The sequence below is a fragment of the Passer domesticus genome, unplaced genomic scaffold (genome assembly GCF_036417665.1).
Source record: "Passer domesticus isolate bPasDom1 unplaced genomic scaffold, bPasDom1.hap1 HAP1_SCAFFOLD_193, whole genome shotgun sequence".
In the NCBI taxonomy this organism is placed as follows: Eukaryota; Metazoa; Chordata; class Aves; order Passeriformes; family Passeridae; genus Passer; species Passer domesticus.
The window spans coordinates 5,382-27,972 of NW_026989974.1; the positions used below are offsets into that span (position 1 = coordinate 5,382).

The 22,591-nt window shown below is 52.5% G+C and overlaps 1 protein-coding gene across 1 annotated transcript; it reads left to right on the forward strand.

Annotated features, from left to right (window-relative positions):
• Positions 1–2,499: 2,499 nt before the first annotated feature.
• On the forward strand, positions 2,500–13,857 carry LOC135292064 (uncharacterized). Its single transcript, XM_064406309.1, has 28 exons — positions 2,500–2,590; positions 2,954–3,025; positions 3,396–3,452; positions 3,654–3,725; positions 3,813–3,914; positions 4,073–4,180; positions 4,833–4,895; positions 4,984–5,055; positions 5,155–5,244; positions 5,660–5,776; positions 6,096–6,167; positions 6,256–6,327; positions 6,415–6,516; positions 6,975–7,082; positions 7,737–7,808; positions 7,897–7,968; positions 8,056–8,157; positions 8,587–8,703; positions 9,023–9,094; positions 9,183–9,254; positions 9,342–9,443; positions 9,902–10,009; positions 11,083–11,139; positions 11,341–11,412; positions 11,499–11,597; positions 12,042–12,155; positions 12,782–12,947; positions 13,476–13,857. The coding sequence occupies exons 2-28, from the start codon at positions 2,968–2,970 to the stop codon at positions 13,636–13,638; spliced, it is 2,481 nt and encodes an 826-aa protein (XP_064262379.1). The 5' UTR covers positions 2,500–2,590; positions 2,954–2,967; the 3' UTR covers positions 13,639–13,857.
• The last annotated feature ends 8,734 nt before the right edge of the window (positions 13,858–22,591 follow it).

Here is a 22,591-nt window from a genome sequence, read left to right on the forward strand (position 1 = left end):
CTTTGGTCCTGGTGGTGGATCAGAGAGAAAAGCCAAATGTGACAGACTAAACTTGACTGTAGGAGACGGATGCCTCCGCAGAGGGTCTGGGGACCTGTGGTGCCAGCTAGTGGCCTGGCACTCGGACACAGCAGGAAGACCTGAGATTATCACACTTCACCTGGGAGGGTAGAAAAGCTCAGGGGTTCTTTGTTCAAGGTCCTCCAGAGGCACCAGCTGAAGCTGCCACAGTTCCACCTTGATAAAATTGTTTAAAAAGATTCAGAGGTCTGACACTCTGCTGTGGAGGACATTCCACATGTTATATTTGCCAAGTTTTCCAATCAAAAAAACCAAAAAAAACAAACCCAAACAAAATTAAATAAAATAGCAATTTTAATTATGTAACTTAATATATATACAATTGAATAAACTCGAAACACTGACTATATAATTTGGTTTAAATTACGAATAATTTGGTCCTGATAATAGCGTATAAGCAAAACTAACCATGCGGGGTATGCCTGGGGTATGGAGTGCAGGGCTTTTGGACCCCCGTCACCTCACGGACTAGCTTGTGAAGACAAAATTCCCCTTTTTATGCTGTATGTCATTACCATCTCCTCCCATTTTTGATTCGTCACACTTGTATCACCGCCCTCATCATCACCTTTACCACGCATGCTCCACACTTCTTTAAGTAAGTTGTACCACTCTTTGGGGATCTTCTTTGAGGAAGGCCTCTCCTCTTCCTCCATGTCCTGTAGTTCATCTTTTGGATTACACATGCGCACCAAGCTGGTACTGTATAAGCCAATATTGTGTTCTAACATTAAAGATGTGAATCTCATATAATCAACATTTGCCTGGTGTCCAACCAAATTCTCCTCTCTTCCAACTTAATTCAGTCATTGTTATCTCTTCCTTCTTCCTGTTCTGAACAGCTGCAGAAGAACAGTGGGGAGAGGGATAACCCCTCCTCTCCCTTTCTTGCTTGGCATTACACCTTTAACTGTTTTATTATTTCCAAATATTAATTACTGTATCAGTATTGATTACTCTTTCAATGTTGTCAGCATGAATCATACCTATTTACCACACACAGTTCTCATCTTTTGGGCATTTAGGAGCTTTTCACTTTGCTTTGCACCCAAGAAAAATATACCCCCAAATGTGCACAAATAACTCCTTTAGCATGTCCTCCTTTTCAGCTGGCTTTTCCATTGTTCTCTGCTATCTTGTCCTCATCTTTCCACAATTCCTGTGTCTATTCAAGTCCAGCCTGGGACCGTGCACGCATTTGCTTTAGTTCTGTAGTGATTTATGCCCAGCCATCCTGCCAACCACACCCATTTCAATGTTGCAACAACCTGACTCTGGGCTGCAGTATGTGAATCACACTCTGCTGTGTGAGATGGCAGAGCACCAGAGCAGGCTCTGAAGAAGGGGCATTCGGTACATTAGTGAAGTGAGTGCTGGAACCTGGGCTAGCTCTTAGAACTCCGGCACTACGGCAGGAGTCGGTAACTGCCTCGCTATGGGGATTTACCAGAGGCAGAGCCTTTAGTGCCACTTGCTCTCCAGTGCCAGACACAAGCCACGACAGGAACGAAGCACAGGAGAAAGGAGGAGGCTCCCTGTCTTCAGGTTTTGCAAGGAACACCTTAGTCCAGGTGAAGAGAACAGGATGAGAAGCCCCTAGCTGTACTGCCCAAGGGGTTTTGTACACATACAAGTCATGGGGTGGATGCAAACAATGAACCAATAGGGAATCCTCAGGAGAGGAGTGAGGGGATTACATCAAGTGTCTGGGGCCAATTGGGGTAGGAGGGTGGAGAGGATGGGTCACAAGGGCCAATGGGGCTCCCAGGAGTAGGGGAATTCCAAAGGGGAGTTGCAGTAAGGGATTGGCCCAAAGGTTGGGGAACCAAGGGGCTGGGTTGCCTTGACAGGCAGGGAAAGAGCTGGAACAAGGGGTGGGGAAGGGCACGAGGGACAGTTTGGAGGGAGGGTAAAACCCACAAGTAAACCAACTCAGGAAAAAAATGGGGGCACAACAGAGCCCTTATACAACACTTAAAATGAAATCAATCAAATAAATTTGAACTGCAACAATCAAGAGCATCTTGAGGGACGCAGCCTGACCAGCAATGTCAGCAGGCAAAAGAAAGGTTTTGCTGAGCAATGGCCCTTTGATGAAGCAAAACATTTACAATCAGGGCAGTCCATTCATGCAGACGGGCGCACACTCTGGGGGTACAGCTAAGGCCATGAGGTCACAGCAGGGCTCTGGGGTCACAGCAGGCTGAGCTCTCAGCAGGCCCTGAGGTCACAGAGGTGCCAGAGGTGACAGAGCCCCGTGGTTGCACAGCAGCACAAGGAGCCAGCAGTCAGTCCCTGAGCACAACTGTTGCGGCAGCAGCGGCGGTGGCAGCAGCGGTGCTGACGTTGGGACAGCGGTGTCGGGACAGCGGTGGCAGCAAGAGTTGCGGGACTGGCGGAGGACAAGGCACCATGGCCCTTGCTCTGTGCCTCCTACTCCTGCTGCTCCTGGCTGTGGCCCTGCCTGCCAGGGCTGCCCAGGCTGCTCCGCTGCAAGCGCGGCGAGCAGGTGAGCCGGCAGCCTGGCTGCCCTTTCCTGGGACAGCCCTCCCTGCTCCCTGGGAAGGGAAGCACTGGGGATGGTTTTGCCCAGGGCTTTAGGGAGAATTTCCTCTGTGGGAGGGAGAGAGACCCCACGGGCCCTGGGCTACTCCAGCCACCCCTCCAGAGATGTTGCACAGGGCCTGCAAAGAGGCTGGACAGTCACCAGGAGGCAGCCCAGAGCTCCCCAGGCCCCTGTGCAGCTTTGGCCATGTCCATTCACATCTGGCTCCCACAGCCTTACCCAACACCCCTGCATTGCCCAGTTCCCTGTGGCAGAAGGGGATCCCAGCACACCATGGAAATGGTTCTGATCTCTGCTCCCTTCTAGACTGGAATAGTGACATGGGTTTTCAGGAAGTCCTGATGAAGGATGGTTTGAAGTTCCTGGAGGATGCTGGAGGCAAGTTTTCATTCTGTCTTTCCTGAGTGAATAATCAGGATTAATGCAACAAAAGCTCACTTACAAACCATTTCCCTTAACATAATCTTAAGGTTGAAAGAATCTGGAAATCTTGCCCTGCTCCCTTCTGGAGCCCTGAGGGCTCCCACAGGATCACTGTCATTGGGAGGAAGGAGCATTTAGCTTTCAATCTTCCGCCCGTGTGCAATGCCAGTGTGTCCTTCCGTGTGCTCTGTGCAGCCACAGAGAAGAGCAGAGAGGGAAGGGGCCGGGCCGGGCCCAGGGCTGTGCCCCAGGGCTGAGCCTTGTGGGCAGTCTGAGGATCTCCTGCAGTGCCACAGGAGCTCTTCTGTCCTGCCTTTCTTTGCAGCTGAACCTGCTGGTGAAGGCCCCACATCCAGGACTGAGGCTCTGGGAGATGCTGAGGGTAGGTCAAGGCCTTTCCCCTGGGAGAGCTGCCAGCTCAGAGCCCAAAGCTGGGCCAGGGAGGCAGCGCTGCAGGTGCCAGCACAGAACCATGCACGTGTGTGCCCTCGGCCTGCACGATCCCCTCACCGCTCCTGCTGCTCAGTGGTGCCCGTGCAGATCAGCAGAGATGGCAGAAGCTTCTGTGGCTGTTGAGTTACAGGTGTGTCTACAGGGAGGAGATTCATCCGTACGTTGGTGGTTATTGCCAACAAGACCAGTCTGCATGGCAGGGGTGAGTAGTCTGTCCCTGCTAACCCCACAAGTTGAGCACTGCTTTTGTGGGATGCATTCCTGGGAAATGGAAATATTTTTCTCTAAGTTCCTCCAAAGAGGAAGATGCAAGACACAACAGAGAAGATATCCCTGGAACCATCCAAACAGATGAGGCAAGTGCTGAAGAAAATGCTGCAGGGAGGAAAAGGTGGGTGCATTTGCCTCATGCTTCCCCTGGGACGCAGCAGCCGGGGACTTTGGCTGCACATCTGAACGCATGGTTCCCGGCTCAGCGGGTGGGATCCATGGCTCATTCCCAATGAGGAATTTTTCCATCTGATCCAGCTGTCCCTTTTCCTTCTCCAGAAATGAAAGGAGAGCCTGTGCAGATGGAAGCATTTCCCGGAGGAAGCAGTGGTTCTGTGCCAACATCTGTTGAAGGAAGGGAGGCGACGCCAGGCACAGGCACAGGAGGTAATTGCTGTGCCTCTGGGCCTGAGCCCTGCTGAGGCTTGAGCTGCCCTCTCTGCTGCTTGGCAGTGCAGGCACAGCCTGGACTAGAGCGGCACAGCCCAGGGGAATTATCCCGAGCAGGCTCAGGGCACTCGGGTACTGAGCAGTCCTGCTGGGGTCCCTCCATGGGAGACATGTCCTGAAACCTGACAGTGACTGCACGGGGTGCCCACGGTGGGGGAAAGGACAGAGGGGGAGAGGAAGGCTACAGTGTGTCCTGAGAGGGCCTGGCTGTTTGCCCTTGGGATCTGGGAGCTATCCCAGCAGAAGGAGGACAGGAGGGACAGAGGGAGGGATGGATACCTGTGTCACTGCGTGCTGCAGTTTTCACCGGGCTTTTAGAGAGGATTTCCTTTGTGTCTGACGGAGAGAACCCCGGAACCCTGCGCTGCTGCAGCCACCCCTCCCAGGGATGTTGCTGAGGGCAGGGAAAGACTGTGGAAAGTGACCAGGAGCCAGCCCAGAGTTCCCCAGGCCCCTGTGCTGCTTTGGCCATGTCTATTCCCATCTGGCTCCCACGGCCTTAGCCGCCCCCTTGCAGTGCCCAGTTCCCTGTGGCAGAAGGGGATCCCAGCACACCCTGGAAAGTGTTCTCATCTGTGCTCCGTTCTAGATGAGGTTGCTTCTCCATCAGCTTGGATGAATAAAGATTTGAAGCCCTTGGAGCCTCCTGCAGGTATGTTGTCAGTGTGCCACCAAGGAAGAATTGTAGACAAGCGGGCAGGCACCAGGTGACAGAAGCTTCTGTGGCTGTTGTGTTACAGATGTGTCTCCAGGGAGGACTTCTCCAGCTCCTACCTTGGATTTTGCACTCAAGCCCAGCTCCCATCACAGTGGTGAGTAGTGTGTCCCTGCTGACCCCACAGGCTGAGCCATGCTTTTGTAGGATCCATTGCTGGGAAATGGAACTATTTTTCTCTAAGTTACTCCAACAGGGAAAGTCCAATATACAACAGATAAGATGTCCCTGCAACCATCCAAACAGATGAGGCAAGACCTGAAGGAACCCCTGCAGACAAGAGAAGGTGGGTGGATTTCCCTCATGCTTCCCCTGGGACTCAGCAGCCGGGGGCTTTGGCTGCACATCTGGACACGCCGTGCCCGGCACAGCGGGAAGGGATCCATGGCAGCCTCGCTGCCCCGCTGCTGCTTTCACGCCCTGCAGGGCTGTTTCCCAGCCTGGCCTGGCTGCAGCTTCTGCCCAGCCTCTGCAGGAAGGCGTTTGGCATCAGCTGACAGGCAGCCCAAACTGTAACACACCCTGAGATCCCCCACTATATCCAGCCCTGCAGATTAGGAAAAGGGTGTCTGTTTGGAGCTGGAAGTGCTCACATCTGGCCATTTTCCTGCACCATAAATTTCACAAATATTACCTCTGATGCCACCACCCAAGTGGGGAACAGCTCCATCTGATGCAGCTGTCTCCCTTCCTTTCTCAAGAGATGGACATAGTGCTTCAGTGGAAGGTGGCAATTCCTGAAGGAAGCACTCCATCTTCAATGCGAGCCCCGGCTGCAGGAAGGAAGGCAAAGCCAGACACGGACACAGGCACAGCAGGTAATTGCTGTGCCGGGCTCAGGCCTGGCCGGGGCTGTGTGGCAGCAGCTCTTCCCCCAGGGCCTGCCCTTGCCCAGCCCGGCAGCAGCCAAAGCTGGAGGCGCCTGGGCTTCCAGGCCTCTGGAGCTGGTTCAGAGTCCTGGGGAAACGGGACTGGTGCAGCAACGTCCCTGGCGCTGCAGCTGCTGCGGAGCTGGCCCTGAGTGCCCAGAGGCCCAAGGCACAGGATCAGCCCCGAGCGGGAGCCCTGCCTCCAGCCCAGGGCCAGAGCCAGCCCTGGCACACAATGGAAACAGTTCTCATCTTGGTTTGCTTCCAGACTGGGATGCTGGGACGGTTCCTCCATTAGCCTGGCGCTCTGAAGTTGTGAAGCCCTCTGGGCATTCTGCAGGTATGTTCTCACTGTCCCACCAAGGCGTAATGTTTGACTGACTGGTAAGAACCAGGTGACAGAAGCTTCTCTGGCTGTTGTTTTACAGCCGTGTCTGAAGGGACAACTCCACCAACTCCTACCTTGGATGCTGCACAAAAAGCCAGCTCCCATGGCAGGGGTGAGTAGTGTGTCCCTGCTGACCCCAAAGGCTGAGCCCTGATTTTGTGGGATCCATTCCGGGGAAATGGAACTACTTTCTCTTAAGGTCCTCCACCAGAAGAGATCAAAGACATGGCAGACAAGAAATTCCTGGACCCATTAGAAATCATGTGGCAAATGCTGAAGGAACGTCTGCAGAGAAGGCAAGGTGGGTGCATTTCCCTCATTCTTCCCCTGGGTCTCAGCAGCCAGAGGCTTTGGCTGCACATCTGGACACGCCGTGCCCGGCACAGCAGGAAGGGATCCATGGCAGCCTTGCTGCCCCGCTGCTGCTTTCACGCCCTGCAGGGCTGTTTCCCAGCCTGGCCTGGCTGCAGCTTCTGCCCAGCCTCTGCAGGAAGGCATTTGGCATCAGCTGACAGGCAGCCCCAATTGCACCACAGTCCATGCCTACCCTCAGATCCCCTGCAATTTCCTGGTGTCCAGGCAGATCAGATGTTGGGGCTGTTTGGGGAAGGAAGCAGCCTTGGGTTGTCCCAAAATCCTGGGTGTTTTCTGATCCTTATGCATTCCTTTCACAAGTGATGCCTCCTGAAATTGTCCCCTTCCCCATTCCCAGTGAGGAATGTTTTCATCTGATCCAGCTGTCTCTTTTCCATTCTCCAGAAATCAAAGGAGAGCCTGCGGAGAAAGAAGCATTTCCCGGAGGAAGCAGTGGCTCCATGCCAGCCTCAGCTCCAGGAAGGGAGGCCATGCCAGGCACAGGCACAGGAGGTAATTGCTGTGCCTCTGGGCCTGAGCCCGGCTGAGGCTTGAGCTGCCCTCTCTGCTGCTTGGCAGTGCGGGCACAGCTTGGACTAGAGCGGCACAGCCCAGGGGAATTATCCCGAGCAGGCTCAGGGCACTCGGGTCCTGAGCAGTCCTGCTGGGGTCCCTCCATGGGAGACATGTCCTGAAACCTGGCAGCGACTGCATGGGGTGCCCACGGTGGGGAAAGGACAGAGGGGGAGAGCAAGGCTCCAGTGTGTCCTGAGAGGGCCTGGCTGTTTGCCCTTGGGATCTGAGAGCTGTCCCAGCAGAAGGAGGGCAGGAGGGACAGAGGGAGGTAGGGAGGGATAGCTGTGGCACTGCCTGCTGCAGTTTGCCCCCATGTTTTAGGGAGGATTTCCTCTGTGTGTGAGGGAGAGATCCTCGGAGCCCTGTGCTGCTCCAGCCACCCCTCCCAGAGATGTTGGTGAGGGCAGGGAAAGAGTGTGGAGGGTAATCAGGAGCCAGCCCAGAGCTCCCCAGGCCCCAACAGCTTTGGCCATGTCCATTCATGTCTAGCTCCCACGGCCTTACCCGACCCCCTTGCAGTGCACAGTTCTCTGTGGCAGAAGGGGATCCCAGCACACACTGAAAAATGTTCTCATCCGTGCTCCGTTCTAGATGAGGTTGCTGGAAAGGCGTCTCCATTACCTTGGATGAATAAAGTTTTGAAGCCCTTGGAGCCTCCTGCAGGTATGTTCTCAGTGTGCTTGCAAGGAGGGATTGGTTACAACCGGGCAGGCACCAGGTGACAGAAGCTTCTGTGGCTGTTGTGTTACAGATGTGTCTCCAGGGAGGACTTCTCCAGCTCCTACCTTGGATGCTGCACATAAGTCCAGCTCCCATGGCAGGGGTGAGTAGTGTGTCCCTGCTGACCCCACAGGCTGAACCCTGCTTTTGTGGGATCCATTCCTGGGAAATGGAACTATTTTTCTCTAAGGTTCTCCAACAGGGAAGATCCTAAACACAACAGATAAGATCTCCCTGGAACCATCTAAACTGATGAGGAAAGAGCTGAAGGAAGCCCTGCAGACAAGAGAAGGTGGGTGCATTTCCCTCATGCTTCCCCTGGGACTCAGCAGCCGGGGGCTTTGGCTGCACATCTGGACACGCCATGCCCGGCACAGCAGGAAGGGATCCATGGCAGCCTCGCTGCCCCGCTGCTGCTTTCACGCCCTGCAGGGCTGTTTCCCAGCCTGGCCTGGCTGCAGCTTCTGCCCAGCCTCTGCAGGAAGGCATTTGGCATCAGCTGACAGGCAGCCCAAACTGTAACACACCCTGAGATCCCCCACAATATCCAGCCCTGCAGATTAGGAAAAGGGTGTCTGTTAGGAGGTGGAAGTGCTCTCATCATGCCACTGTAATCTGGCCATTTTCCTGCACCATAAATTTCACAAATATTCCCTCCGATGCCACTGCCCAAGTGGGAAACAGCTCCATCTGATGCAGCTGTCTCCCTTCCTTTGTCAAGAGATGGACATAGTGCTTCAGTGGAAGGTGGCATTTCTTGAAGGAAGCACTCCATCTTCGGTGCCAGCCCCTGCTGCAGGAAGGAAGGCAATGCCAGACACGGGCACAGGCACAGCAGGTAATTGCTGTGCCGGGCTCAGGCCTGGCCGGGGCTGTGTGGCAGCAGCTCTTCCCCCAGGGCCTGCCCTTGCCCGGCCCGGCAGCAGCCAAAGCTGGAGGCGCCTGGGCTTCCAGGCCTCTGGAGCTGGTTCAGAGCCCCGGGGAAACGGGACTGGTGCAGCAACATCCCTGGCGCTGCAGCTGCTGTGGAGCTGGCCCTGAGTGCCCAGAGGCCCAAGGCACAGGAGCAGCCCCGAGCGGGACCCCTGCCGCCAGCCCGGGGCCAGAGCCAGCCCTGGCACACAATGGAAACAGTTCTCATCTTGGTTTGCTTCCAGACTGGGATGCTGGGACGGTTCCTCCATTAGCCTGGCGCTCTGAAGTTGTGAAGCCCTCTGAGCATTCTGCAGGTATGTTCTCACTGTCCCACCAAGGCGTAATGTTTGACTGACTGGTAAGAACCAGGTGACAGAAGCTTCTGTGGCTGTTGTGTTACAGGCGTGTCTGCAGGGACGACCTCACCAACTCCTACCTTGGATGCTGCACAAAAAGCCAGCTCCCATGGCAGGGGTGAGTAGTGTGTCCCTGCTGACCCCTCAGGCTGAGCCCTGCTTTTGTGGGGTCCATTCCTGGGAAATGGAACTACTTTCTCTTAAGGTCCTCCGACAGGAGAGACCAAAGACATGGCAGGCAAGAAATTCCAGGACCCATTAGAAGTCATGTGGCAAATGCTGAAGGAATGTCTGCAGAGAAGGCAAGGTGGGTGCATTTCCCTCATGCTTCCCCTGGGACTCAACAGCCGGGGGCTTTGGCTGCACATCTAGACACGCTGTGCCCGGCACAGCAGGAAGGGATCCATGACAGCCTCCCTGCCCTGCTGCTGCTTTCATGCCCTGCAGGGCTGTTTCCCAGCCTGGCCTGGCTGCAGCTTCTGCCCATCCTCTGCAGGAAGGCATTTGGCATCAGCTGGCAGACAGCCCCAATTGCACCACAGTCCATGCCCACCCTCAGATCCCCTGCAATTTCCTGGTGTCCAGGCAGATCAGATACTGGGGCTGTTTCTGGAAGGAAGCAGCCTTGGGTTGTCCCAAAATCCTGGGTGTTTTCTGATCCTTATTCATTCCTTTCACAAGTGATGCTTCCTGAAGTTGTCACCTTCCCCATTCCCAGTGAGGAATGTTTCCATCTGATCCAGCTGTCTCTTTTCCATTTTCCAGAAATGAAAGGAGAGCCTGTGCAGAAGGAAGCATTTCCCGGAGGAAGCAGTGGTTCCGTGCCAGCCTCTGCTGAAGGAAGAGAGGCCATGCCAGGCACAGGCACAGGAGGTAATTGCTGTGCCTCTGGGCCTGAGCCCTGCTGAGACTTGAGCTGCCCTCTCTGCTGCCTGGCAGTGCAGGCACAGCCTGGACTAGAGCGGCACAGCCCAGGGGAATTATCCCGAGCAGGCTCAGGGCACTCGGATACTGAGCAGTCCTGCTGGGGTCCCTCGATGGGAGACATGTCCTGAAACCTGGCAGCGACTGCACGGGGTGCCCACGGTGGGGAAAGGACAGAAGGGGAGAGCAAGGCTCCAGTGTGTCCTGAGAGGGCCTGGCTGTTTGCCCTTGGGATCTGGGAGCTGTCCGAGCAGAAGGAGGGCAGGAGGGACAGAGGGAGGGATGGATAGCTGTGGCACTGTGTGCTGCAGTTTGCCCCAGGGCTTTTGTATGTGAAGGAGAGAGCCCTGGGGCCCTGGGCTACTCCAGCCACCCCTCCCTGGGATGTTGCTGAGTGCAGGGAAAGAGTGTGGAGAGTGACCAGGAGCCAGCCCAGAGCTCCCCAGGCCACTGTGCAGCTTTGGCCATGTCTATTCCCATCTGGCTCCCACGGCCTTAGCCGACCTCCTGGCAGTGCCCAGTTCCCTGTGGCAGAAGGGGATCCCAGAATGCCACTGATATCGTTCTGATCTCTGATCCCTTCAAGACTGGAATCATGACTTGGATTTTTTTGAAGCCCTGCTGGAAAATGGCTTGAAATTCCTGGAGGATGCTGGAGGCTATTCCTCCGTGTGCCTTTCTTGACAGAATAATCAGGATCAATGTGACAAGAGCTCACTCATAAGCCATTTCCCTTAACATTATGTAAGGGCTGAAGGATTTTGAAATTCTTGCCCTGCTCCCTTCTGGATCCCTTCTGGATCCCACAGGATCGCTGTCAGTGGGAGGAAGGAGCATTTAGCTTTCAATCTTCCTCCCGTGTGCAATGCCAGTGTGTCCTTCCGTGTGCTCTGTGCAGCCACAGAGAAGAGCAGAGAGGGAAGGGGCCGGGCCCAGTGCTGTGCCCCGGGGCTGAGCCTTGTGGGCAGCCTGAGGATCTCTGCAGTGCCACAGGAGCTCTTCTGTCCTGCCTTTCTTTGCAGCTGAACCTGCTGGTGAAGGCCCCACATCCAGGACTGAGGCTCTGGGAGATGCTGAGGGTAGGTCAAGGCCTTTCCCCTGGGAGAGCTGCCAGCTCAGAGCCCAAAGCTGGGCCAGGGAGGCAGCGCTGCAGGTGCCAGCACAGAACCATGCACGTGTGTGCCTGCGCCCTGCACGATCCCCTCACCGCTCCTGTGGCTCAGTGGTGCCCGTGCAGATCAGCAGAGATGGCAGAAGTTTCTGTGGCTGTTGTGTTACAGGTGTGTCTGCAGGAAGGACTTCTCAAGCTCCAGGGCTGGATGCTTGGCCCCAACCCAGCTCCCATGGCAGGGGTGAGTAGTGTGTCCCTGCGACCCCACAGGCTGAGCCCTGCTTTTGTGGGATCCATTCCTGGGAAATGGAACTACTTTCTCTTCAGGTCCTCCAAAAGGGAAGACCCAAGATACTGCAGCTAAAAAGTCTCATGAAGCAGATGAATTTCTGACAGAAACACAGAAGGAAGCACCCGGAGGACAAGGTGGGTGCATTTCCCTCATGCTTCCCCTGGGACTCGGCAGCCGGGGTCTTTGGCTGCACATCTGGACACGCCGTGCCCGGCACAGCAGGAAGGGATCCATGGCAGCCCCGCAGCCCTGCTGCTGCTTTCACACCCTGCAGGGCTGTTTCCCAGCCTGGCCTGGCTGCAGCTTCTGCCCAGCCTCTGCAGGATGGAATTTGGCATTAGTGGATAGGGTGCCCCAACTGTACTGTGGGCCTGAGATCCCCTGCCATTTCCCAGTCTCTGAGAAGATCAGGAGGTGCAGCTCTTTGCTCAAGGGAGTGCACTGGCCTAGCCCCAGTTACCTGGGCTTTTTCCTGATCTTTACCTGTGACTTTGACAAGCATTTCCTGATGAAGATGACACATACCCAGTGGGGAATATTTCCATTTGATCCAGTTGTCCCTTTTTTCCTTTTTCAAGTGATGGACCAAAAGGCTGTTCAGGAGGAGGAACACTCAGGGAGAAGCAGTGGCTCATTGGTAGCCCTAGCTGCAGGAAGGAAGGTGATGCCAGACACGGGCACAGGCACAGCAGGTAATTGCTGTGCCGGGCTCAGGCCTGGCCGGGGCTGTGTGGCAGCAGCTCTTCCCCCAGGGCCTGCCCTTGCCCAGCCCGGCAGCAGCCAAAGCTGGAGGCGCCTCGGCTTCCAGGCCTCAAGCTGGTTCAGAGCCCCGGGGAAACGGGACTGGTGCAGCAACGTCCCTGGCGCTGCAGCTGGTGCGGAGCTGGCCCTGAGTGCCCAGAGGCCCAAGGCACAGGAGCAGCCCCGAGCGGGAGCCCTGCCGCCAGCCCAGGGCCAGAGCCAGCCCTGGCTCCCGACTGGGCAGGGGCTGCGCTGGGTCCTGACAGGGCCTGAGCCTGTCCCCTGGGGCTGGGGGAGCTGTCACGGGGCAGGGAGGGCCAGGGGTGGCAGTGGCTGCTCAGGGATGGCTTTGGCCCGTGTCCCTGGCAGCAGCCACTGCCCAAGCAGCTGCGCTGCCCCCGGGCTCTCCTCCCGGCCTGCTGGGCTTTGTTGGCTGGCACAGCCTGTGCCAAGGGCCGGCAAGGTGCCTGCAGGCCCCAGCTCTGGGGGAAACAGAGAACGTCCTGCCCGTACCCACCGTGCTGCCAGCTCAGCAGTGCAGCACAGCACGGGCTCACGCTCCCCATCGCTCCCACAGATGCAGCCGGCACCACAAGACCTGTTCCCAATGCCCAGGATGGCCTCGGAAGGGGTTTCTGTCAGGGAACCGGCTGCTGGCTAGGGTTTCTGGCAGGCATGCTTTATTTGGAGCTTGTCTTCATGTTGTTCTGCATTGGAATCTGGTATTCCTGGAACAGAAAACAGTGAGTGTTTTATTGCCTGCCCCCTCCAACAGCTTCTTCTCAAAGTCCAGCGTGGACAGGGAGCATTCCCATTGAGCCTGCAGTGGAGTTGTGGCCAGCCCATGATTGTCCAAATAACTCTGCTGAGGGTTCTGCTGCTGCCCAGTGCTTCCATTGGCCTCTCAATTGCTGGGCCTTGTCCTGGGGCCCCGCTGGGGCTGCAGCCAGAGCTGGCTCCCACTGGGGCTGCCTGGCCAAGAGCAGCCCCAGGGGCACAGGGCAGAGGCAGAGGGAGGTGGGGAGGAGAAAGAGCAGGGCCGAGGTTGCCCTTGAAAGGCAGAGGTGCTCTGGGGCCCGCTCCTGGCCAGGGACCCTGCCCAGAGCCGTCCCTGCTGGCCGGGGCCTTGAGGGGCAGCTGTCCAGCTGGGCCCAGCTGTGCCAGCAGCTCCAGCCGTGCTGGGGAGCCTTGCCAGCTCTGGGCCCTGCTGTGCACGAGGGTCCCTGTGTGCCACTGGCAGCTGGGGCCTCAGCCACCTCCTCTCTGCACAGGAGCACCTCAGGACAGGAGTTGGAAGACGGTGGCTGCACCTCACAGCCAGACAGCGTGAGCAGCTCCTCCAGCAGCAGGAACGGCCTGGACAGCCCTCTCAAGTGTTCTGTGAAGAGGACCCCAGAACAACCAACTATGAGGGAACCTCCTTTTACCCCATAGATCCCACTGCCACCTGCTCTCCCCATGGGCCTCCCCAAGCTGCCTTCATCCCTTTTTTTATCTTTGTCTGTCCCATCCCAGCCAACTCGAGTACCTCTAGGGACCCCAGGATCAGCCCAGCACCCTCCAGCCCTTCCTGAGACCAACACATCCCTCCCTCTGCCTCTGAGACCCCTGGCCTTGCCCTCTAGGATTCACTGAAGGTGACACCCCACACCCCTCCCCCCCACCCCCCCGGCTTGCAGGGTAGGCAATGGCCTATTCTTCTGTTTAAATAAAGAGAAGGATCTTTGTTCTGGTTGGAAATCAAAACCAGTGAGAGACTCCAAGTCAGAAATACAATTTATAAGAAAAAGGGAAAAAAACCCAAAACACATGCAATAATACAAAAGAAAAACCACTGACAGGGTCAGAATAGAGCCTGCTGACACCCTGCTAGTTGGGGTGGTGGTAGCAGTCCAGATGAAATGGACTTGTGGAAGTGGTGATCCTGTAGAAACAATCTGGTAGCTCTCATCCTCTGGAAAAGCAGTGGGTAAGGGCGGCGGTTCCTCTGGGAATCCAGTGGAAAGACTGCTTGTTGTGTCCCAAAACCCAGATTATATCCAGCTGGGGATGCTTAGCTCCTCCCCCATGGGCAGAGCATCTCACAGTGGGCTGATATCATTCTGCCTCATGCTGTGGGTCCTTGATTAGCCATGAAACAGAAATGGCTCTGGGAGGGAGTTATCTCTGAGTCATGTGGCAAGACATTGATGGGCCCATTAACAGGAGATAAGGAAGAAACAATGCCCCTCCTGGTTTCAGCAGCTCTTGAGGATGGCATTAGAATACATCTTTACACTGCAACCTAGGACAAGCGGTCACTCCAGTGTCCAGGTGGCAGCAGCAGCAAAGCCCACCCAGCACCAGCACTGACTGAGCTCCATGCCCAGGAGGAGCCGTGGATGCCCACGGTGTGGGCAGGCAGAATCCAGGCAGGGGCTGCTGTTGAAATGGAGGTTTTGGGGGGTTCAATTAAGTTGGCAATATATGGACTAAGCATTTAAATTTTAAATTGTAGAATTATGTGTTGAATTTTAACCTTTTACTTAAGAAACCTCTGCCAAGGTACAAAGGGCATAGGAAAATGCAAATTTCTGAAGCTTCTTGCTATGAAGGACAATACCAGTGTCATAAACAGGGCAGGAGATCTTTCTCCTTTTTAATGCCTTTATTAAAAACATTCAGCTCAGGTTGGGGAGAAACAACAGGTCGCCTGCACCCCTGCTGCTCCCAGGAGCGGCACGGAGGAGGAGGATGATGCAGCTGTGTCCGCTGGTATGCAGGCAGAGCTGGGGCTTCCGTCCTCGAGGGAGTAGTGGGAATTCTGCTTTTTTGGACTAACATTCCAGATCCTCTTTCTTGCTGACATCCTTTCAGGTTAGGGTGAAAAGTAAAAAGGATCTTAGCAGATACTGGATTAAGTTCTTCATCTTCAGACATTACTTAGGTTTCATAATTCCATGTTGGCTTCTTGTTTTTAGGAATTTTTTTCCAGAAAAATTGCAAAATTTGGTGAAATGCATTCTCATCTGCATACTAGCTCTGATGTCACCTCCCCCTGCTACCTGCAGGCTCTGGGGAAGCAGCAGGGGGACAATTGCGCTTGATTTCTAACCATTAACAGGTAATTGAAGAAAAACTATTAACAAGAGGTGATTGCTACATGAAGCTATCAACAACAAACAGTCAACATTTCAACTCTCGACAACTGGCCCAAACTGTTTAACTTTGCAACCTTAAAAAAATGGATAATTTGTTGGGGAGAACACCCCAGGTGTGGAGACATGAGGCTTGACTCCATTTCAGAAGGCTGATTTATTATATATTCTATTAAAATACTATGTTAAAACTATACTAAAAGAACAGAGAGGAAAAAATGACCAGAAGGCTACAAAGAAGAAGAACAGAATGGAATGCATAACAAAAATCTTGTGACTGCTCACAGGCTCAACACAGTTGGCTGTGATTGGTCATGAAGTGAAAACAATCCACATGGACCAATGGAAGATGCACCTGTTGCATTCCACAGCAGCAGATAGTTATTGTATGCAATTCTTTCCTGGGGCCCTCAGCTCCTCAGGAGGGGAAAAATCCTAGAAAAGGATTTTTAATAAAATATCATAGCTACAGATAACTTTTTTACTCATAAGGCCAGGAGAAGACCAGGGAATTCAGGAAGCCTAGACTAAGGAGCTCCTCTGTCTCCAAGTTGATGGACAGAAGTGGTATGTATTCCTTTCTTTTTTTTAGGGTTGGCTACTGATAAGTCACATAAGAGACGTCTTTGTGTGCAGTTTTGCACAAGCAGTTTGCAAGCAATCGTCTGCCGGGGAGAGGCCGGTGGCGGGGGGTCCCCAGCTGACAGAGCAGCTGGCGGAGCGTTGGTTTGAACTGTGATTGTGTATGGTTATCACGTCTGGACGTGCGTGCTTGTGTGTGTGAGTGAACGGTGAAACACGCTGCGGGGAGTGAGGTCTTGGTTTAGTTTCTCTGGTAACTGTGGTTTTTCAAAGAACATTTCAAGGGCGCCGGGTCGCCGTGAGCGTGGCGCAGGTCGGCGCGGCGGGCAGAGGCGGCGCAAAGCCGGGGCAGCGGCGGCCAGTCGGCAGCGCCTGGGAGAGCAAGCAGCGCATGCCCAGCGCAGGCAGCCCCTGGCCAGCAGCACATGCGTGGTGCAGGGCGGCTCCAATGAGCGGGGCCAGCGTGGTGCAGGGCCATGAGCTGGGCCTTGCCAAATTGCTCTTGGCGCAGCGGGCCGACAGCACGGCTGGCAGGCACTCGGGGCATCAGCCGCGGTTTGTAGGGTTGCTTTGAACACTGCTAGCTGATAGCACAGCTAGCAGGAGCACGGCACAAGTCGGCATTTGCAAGCAAGCGCCGCTGGTTGGTAAGGGGCAGGAACCACCTGAAGGCAGCCAGCAAGCCCACCTGGGCTAAGAGTTAAGTGTTTGCTGTGCGATAACACTGCCCTTCAGTCTTGACAGCTGTTACTAGGAGAGCCTTTGCATTAAGGGGTGTGCTGGGGTTGTTTTGGGGTTTGTTTTTTTTTTTTCTACAAGCGAGAGGTGATTTGCCCACGGTGGCTGCCTAACTTCAAGCCTGGGCTGGGAGAGCCCGGCCTCCGAGACATGCTCTACACAGGTGGTTGCAGCTTGAACCCAGTCAGTCTCTTCATCCGTCAGGGGCTGGGGAGTCATAGAACGGGAGGACGGAGGGAGAGACAGAGTGTTCTTGGGAGGGATATACCGCAGTTCAACACGTTGTTATCGAGCCTTTGACTGGGAACACCCCGCAGCTGAAAGAGTGCTTAGAAACGCCTTGACCTGGGGGCTTGAAGGGGTGATTCCTTGTTTTGTGTGCAGACTGACAGCTTTTCACTGGGAGCCAGACTGGCACACAGCTTGGGTTCTCCTTCAGTGCAGAAAGTGTCAGAGGAGGTGGTATTGTGTTTCATATAGACAGAGACCTGCATGCCATGCATGCACCCCTGAACTGCCAAGATACTATAACCAAGAGGTACATGCAAAGTGTGAAATAGTGAATTTAATCTGTGGAAAAAGTCACCTAGACCCTGAGACATGGGAAGACATCTTTGAAGAGGATTGGGAAAGGATAAAGGAGTGGCACCGCCGTATCAAAAGGAAGAATTAAGGAATTTTTTCCTTTTCTTTTCTCCCCAGTGGTTTGGATTGTACCCATAGGAGTTTGTAACTTTGTGTGGGACTGAGAAAACAACAAACAAGGAAAAGTTAATGGTGGATTGTTATATATTAATTATTAAATTAAGTTGTATTTAATGTAAATAACATTTAATTAATTAAAATATTATTGATTGTTAAATTGGTTAGAAATATTTCTATACATTATTTGATTAATTATTACTTTTTAAAAATAACTCAGAAGAAGGGGGGGAAAAAAGGAGTTTTGATTTGAGACTCACATCTGGACATTCGGAACTGAATAAGCTAAAGCTTGCTCTAAAAAGACATCATGGGAACAAGGCAGAGTAAGGAAGTACATAAAGCCAACCCATTAGGTTGTGTCTTAGCACAGTGGAGAGAAATAACAGGCAAAGGGGGCAGGCAAAATTTTAAAAACCCTAATTATATATTGCTCCCATTGGTGGCCATGATATCACCTGGAGGATGGGGCAAGGTGGCCTCCTACAGGTACATTGGAATAGAATACCCTGTTACAGCTAATGTTGTTTCTATGGAGGGAAGGGAAATGGGAGGAGGTTTCTTATTGTGATATGTTTTTCTCCCTCCAAAATAACCCTGATTGGCAAAGGGACTGTGGCATCAGAGCCCCCTCGTTTTGGCTCTTGAAAGAGAAAACAGAAGCAAAATGGGAGAACTGAAATGGGGCTGCTCGGCCTGTAGCATAAGACAGAGATGCAGCAGGACAGATAAAGTTTATCGCACAGCACTAGAGGAACAAGAACAAGATCTAGCTGACCTATTTGCCCCTCACTTGGGAGGGCAGGGGGGAAGGGCTAGAGACTTGGGAGGGGCTCCATCTACACCACCTACACCACCAAGTCGACCTCTTCCACTACTACTCCTACTCCTACTCCTACTCCTCCTTTGGAGAAGACACCAGCTCCAACCCCTCTAGGCAGCCCAATAGCATCCCGAACCAGAGGACAAATACTGCAGGCCCCTTTGCAGGAGACAGTAAAACCAGGCAGAGAAAAGATATTAGTTAAGGTGCCCTTCTCCACCCTTGATTTGGAAGCTTGGAAAAGGATTGCAGGAAATTACCAAAATGATCAAATAAATACTGCTAAACATCTAGGATACATTATGAAGTAGCACAATCCAGACTGGGGTGATATTCAATTGTTATTATACACATTCACTGAAACAGAAAGCTAGATGGTTTTAGAGACAGCCGGGAACCAGGTAGCAGACCACTTTACACAACAACCAGGGGATCTAAAGGAACATTTTCCACTTCCAGGACCCAGGCTGGAACCTGAACCAACCAGTACAAAGACAGAGGCTAAAAAATTATCAGGATTGTCTTACATTGGGAGTGGAAAGAGCAACACCTGAAACTATAAATTGGTCAGCTTTATATGCTATTAAACAGGCACCCTCAGAATCCCCCAGAGAGTTCCCAGACCACCTGAGAAACACAATGCGACGCTATGCACCACTGGACCCTGCATCTGATCTGGGGATATGCTGGAACCCAGGACACCCCTCTGGGTGCCCTGGATGACACGTGCCCCTGGCAGAGGGCTGGGGAATCCTGGCAGGAAGCCAGAGACACTTGGGATTTTGATCTTAACCCATGGAGCAAATTACCAACCTTGTATGAAGAATCACAAGTCACGGAAGTTTAAGTAGAGTGATAATGAATTAATCCTAGGGTGAAAAGTGGAATTTCAGGGATTTTACTAGAGGGGGTCTAGGAGGCAAGATGGAGGGATTTGGGCATTGTCCTATTTTTCTTCCTTCTTCTTCCTAGCTTCCATCTTCTTGGTGATGGTGGCACATTTGGATTGGTTTAGACTAGAAGTAGACAGTCTAACAGAGGTGATAGGTATTGGAAAACAATGACAAATAAAGTACATGTAATTCCTCGTATAAAATGTAGACACCAGCCCAGGGGTGGGCAGCGTGCCCATGACAGACCTGCAGATCAGGCCTCTGCAGGTCTGAAAAAGAATGGTTTAGATAAGAGACAATAAACAGCCTTGTGAACCAGAGCTGAAGAATTACGACTCTTTCTTCCACCGTCGGGCTGGGAAAAAAGAACTCTCGGGGAGGGTCATCCTGACTGCAGGAAATCCGAGAGGGATACAACAAGTAATTAATCTATTTTTGGGACAGTCCAAGGGGGATATTTGATGCAAACTCTAAAAAGTCTGAGAAGAAGATATACGGAATTTAGAAACTTATTGGAGGAGGCTTGGAGAGTCTTTAGCAACAGAGAAGAAGGGGATAAACAAGGGATGAAAAACTTAATAGCAATAGTGCAGGAGGAACGGAAAGAAAGACGTGAAAGTGGGCAGGGAGCACCCAGGCAAGGCCCTCCTCGATCCGGCAGAAATCAATGTGCAAACTGTAAGAAACAGAGCCATTGGAAGAAGGACTTTCCAGAGCAGAAAGAGAATGGTCAAGGGAATCAAAGGAGAGGAGGGGTGGTTGCCCATGTGCAAGAGGATTAGGGGGGGCTGGAGGAGACTACCCCAGCAGGCTCTCTGGTTGTAAAACTAAAGCTGGGAGAAATGGAAAAAGAAGGGAAATTCCTAGTCAACCTTTAGAAGCGAGTACCTTCCTGGGACAAGATACTCGGTTCTAAATACAGCCTTGATGCCTGTAAGGGATGATTATGCTACAGTTACGGGAGGGACTGGCCAAACTGAAAAGGTATTTTTCTTTAGGCCACTAAAATACAAACTGGGAAAGCAGTGGGGGATCCACAAATTTCTATATATGCCCAACTCCCCTGAGCAACTTCTGCACAGAGATTTGCTGGGACAATGACCGCCAACTATTGCATTCAAAAATGGGGAAATTACTCTGGAGGGAAATGATCAAAAGTATGTAGAAATATTGAGTTTGATATTAACCACCAGTCAAGTCACAAGGGAAACTGAAATCGATGAAGACGTAATGAATCAGGTGTTCCCTGGGGTATGGGCCTCTGATGTATCAGGGAGAGCAAAAAATGCTCCGCCTGTTCAGATCAGACTAAAAGAGGGAATGCAACCTGGCAGAGTTAAACAGTATGCCCTGAGGAAGGAAGATAAGGAAGGAATTAGCCCAGTAATTGAGAACTTTTTTACATCTAGGATTATTAAAAGAATGTCAATCTGATTTTAATGCCCCTATCCTACCAGCCAGCAAACCTGATGAGTCATACAGGTTAGTACAGGATCTGCAAGCCATGAACAAGATAACTGAGGATCTGTATCGTGTGGTGGCCAATCCCTACACGATATTAAATTGCTTAACACCTGAACTAACTTGGTTTACCGTTTCAGGTTTTAAAGACGCCTTCTTTTGCCTTCCTAGCTACCTAGCCAGCCAGAAAATTTTTGCATTTGAATGGGAAAGTCCTAAAAGTGGGCGAAGAACTCAACTTACATGGACAGTACCCCCACAGGGATTTAAAAACTCACCCACTTTGTTTGGAGAACAACTTGCAAAGGAATTAGAGGCCTGGGAAGCCCCTCCAGAGGAAGCAAAGCTGCTACGAAGATGACATCCTCATAGCCACACGGACGAGTGAAGCATGCGTGGCCTGGACGGTAAGCCTCTTGAACTTTCTGGGACTCCAAGGGTGCCGGGTATCAAAGAAAAAGGCTCAAGCAGTAAAACAGAAATTAACTTATCTGGGATACAAAGTCAGTACTGGACAATGTACCCTGGGCCAAAGCCGGAAGGAGGCAATATGCCAGACCCCAAAACCTCAGACTGCAAAAGAACTAGGAACTTTCCTGGGGATGACGAGGTGGTGCAGGTTATGGATCTGTTACTATGGACTGTTTGTTAAGCCCTTATATGAACTTATTGCAACTGAAAGCAGGGAAATCCAATGGACAAAGGAAGCTATGCAGGCCTTCCACCAGCTGAAGAAAGCCCTCATGTCAGCTCCAGCTCTGGGATTGCCAGACGTGAGTAAGCCTTTCTTCTTGTTCTCCAATGAGAAGCAAGGAATGGCCTTGGGAATATTAGCACAGGACCTTGGCCCATACCAGAGACCAGTTGCTTACTTCTCTAAGCAATTGGATGCAGCAGCTAAAGACTGGCCTGGATGCCTCAGAGCTGCTGCAGGAGTTGTACTGAATATCCAAGAGGTAAGTCAATTCACCCTGGGCGACAAAATGACTGTGCCAGTGTCTCACACGGTGTCTGCAGTGCTGGAGGTGAAAGGCAGACATTGGCTTTTCCCACAACGATTTCTGAGATACCAAGCTATTATGGTGGAGCAAGATGCTGTGGACATTGTGGTGACTAATATTGTCAATCCAGCCTCCTTCCTCAGTGGAAACCAAGGGGAGCCAGTGGAGCATGACCGCCTGGAGGTACCCCCAGTACTCGGGGTAAAGGGCTCGATGCATCAGTACATGATGTGCAGGCTGGAGACTATGTATATGTTAAGTCTCTTACAGAGAAGGCCCTGAAACCACAATGGGAGGGACCATACCAAGTGCTCCTTACTACCTTCACTGCAATCAAGACTAAGGAACAAAGTGCTTGGATCCACCACAGCCGTGTTAAGAAAGCTCCAGAAGCCCCTTGGAGAATAACACCGGGTGATGGTAAACTGAAACTGAAACTTACCCTCACAAAATGAATGCATCATGGTGGGTGGGGATTTGTGCTGAAGTGTTGTTTACAATCATTGCTGTAATCCAAAAATTAGAAAGTACTCCTAGCCAGAACAATGCTGAATGGCCTTGGTCCCAAGCCCTTACTCAATAGACCGGATCCATGGGTAAACCTTCCCATTTAAAAGGTTTAAACCTAACAACTGTGGTCATGTGCAAAAAGCAAATATAAAAAACGCTGCAGTGGCAGAAACAGAGGTTGTGGTGACTTCAAGGGACCATGGGGGAGGTAATTAAGATAGAGTGTAGAATGATTATTGGGACTACCTATAGTAAAGCAACCCAAATCAGTGTAAATAAGCACTGGAAGATTTGTAATCGTCCAAATGAATTGGACTGTTGGCACAACTTCACATTAAGACAAACTGTCAACATGGTTTGCCTCTGGGCCTGCAACACTATTGGGCTGTCTTTCAAATTTAAAATAAATGCTATAGCTAAGCCTGTTACAACCCACCCCAGCACTCAAGGACAAACCCAAAATATGCCATTGAAGCTTGAACTTAGAGTTTATGAAATTGGCCCAGACATAATAAGGAATACGGGTCAACAACAACAGTT

Coding starts and splice junctions, on each gene's coding strand:
- LOC135292064 (XM_064406309.1), top strand. CDS start 2,968: ATGGGTTTTCAGGAAGTCCTGATGAAGGATGGTTTGAAGTTCCTGGAG. Junction 7,969..8,055: donor GTCCAGCTCCCATGGCAGGG/GTGAGTAGTGTG, acceptor TTTTTCTCTAAG/GTTCTCCAACAGGGAAGATC. Junction 9,444..9,901: donor ATGTCTGCAGAGAAGGCAAG/GTGGGTGCATTT, acceptor TCCATTTTCCAG/AAATGAAAGGAGAGCCTGTG.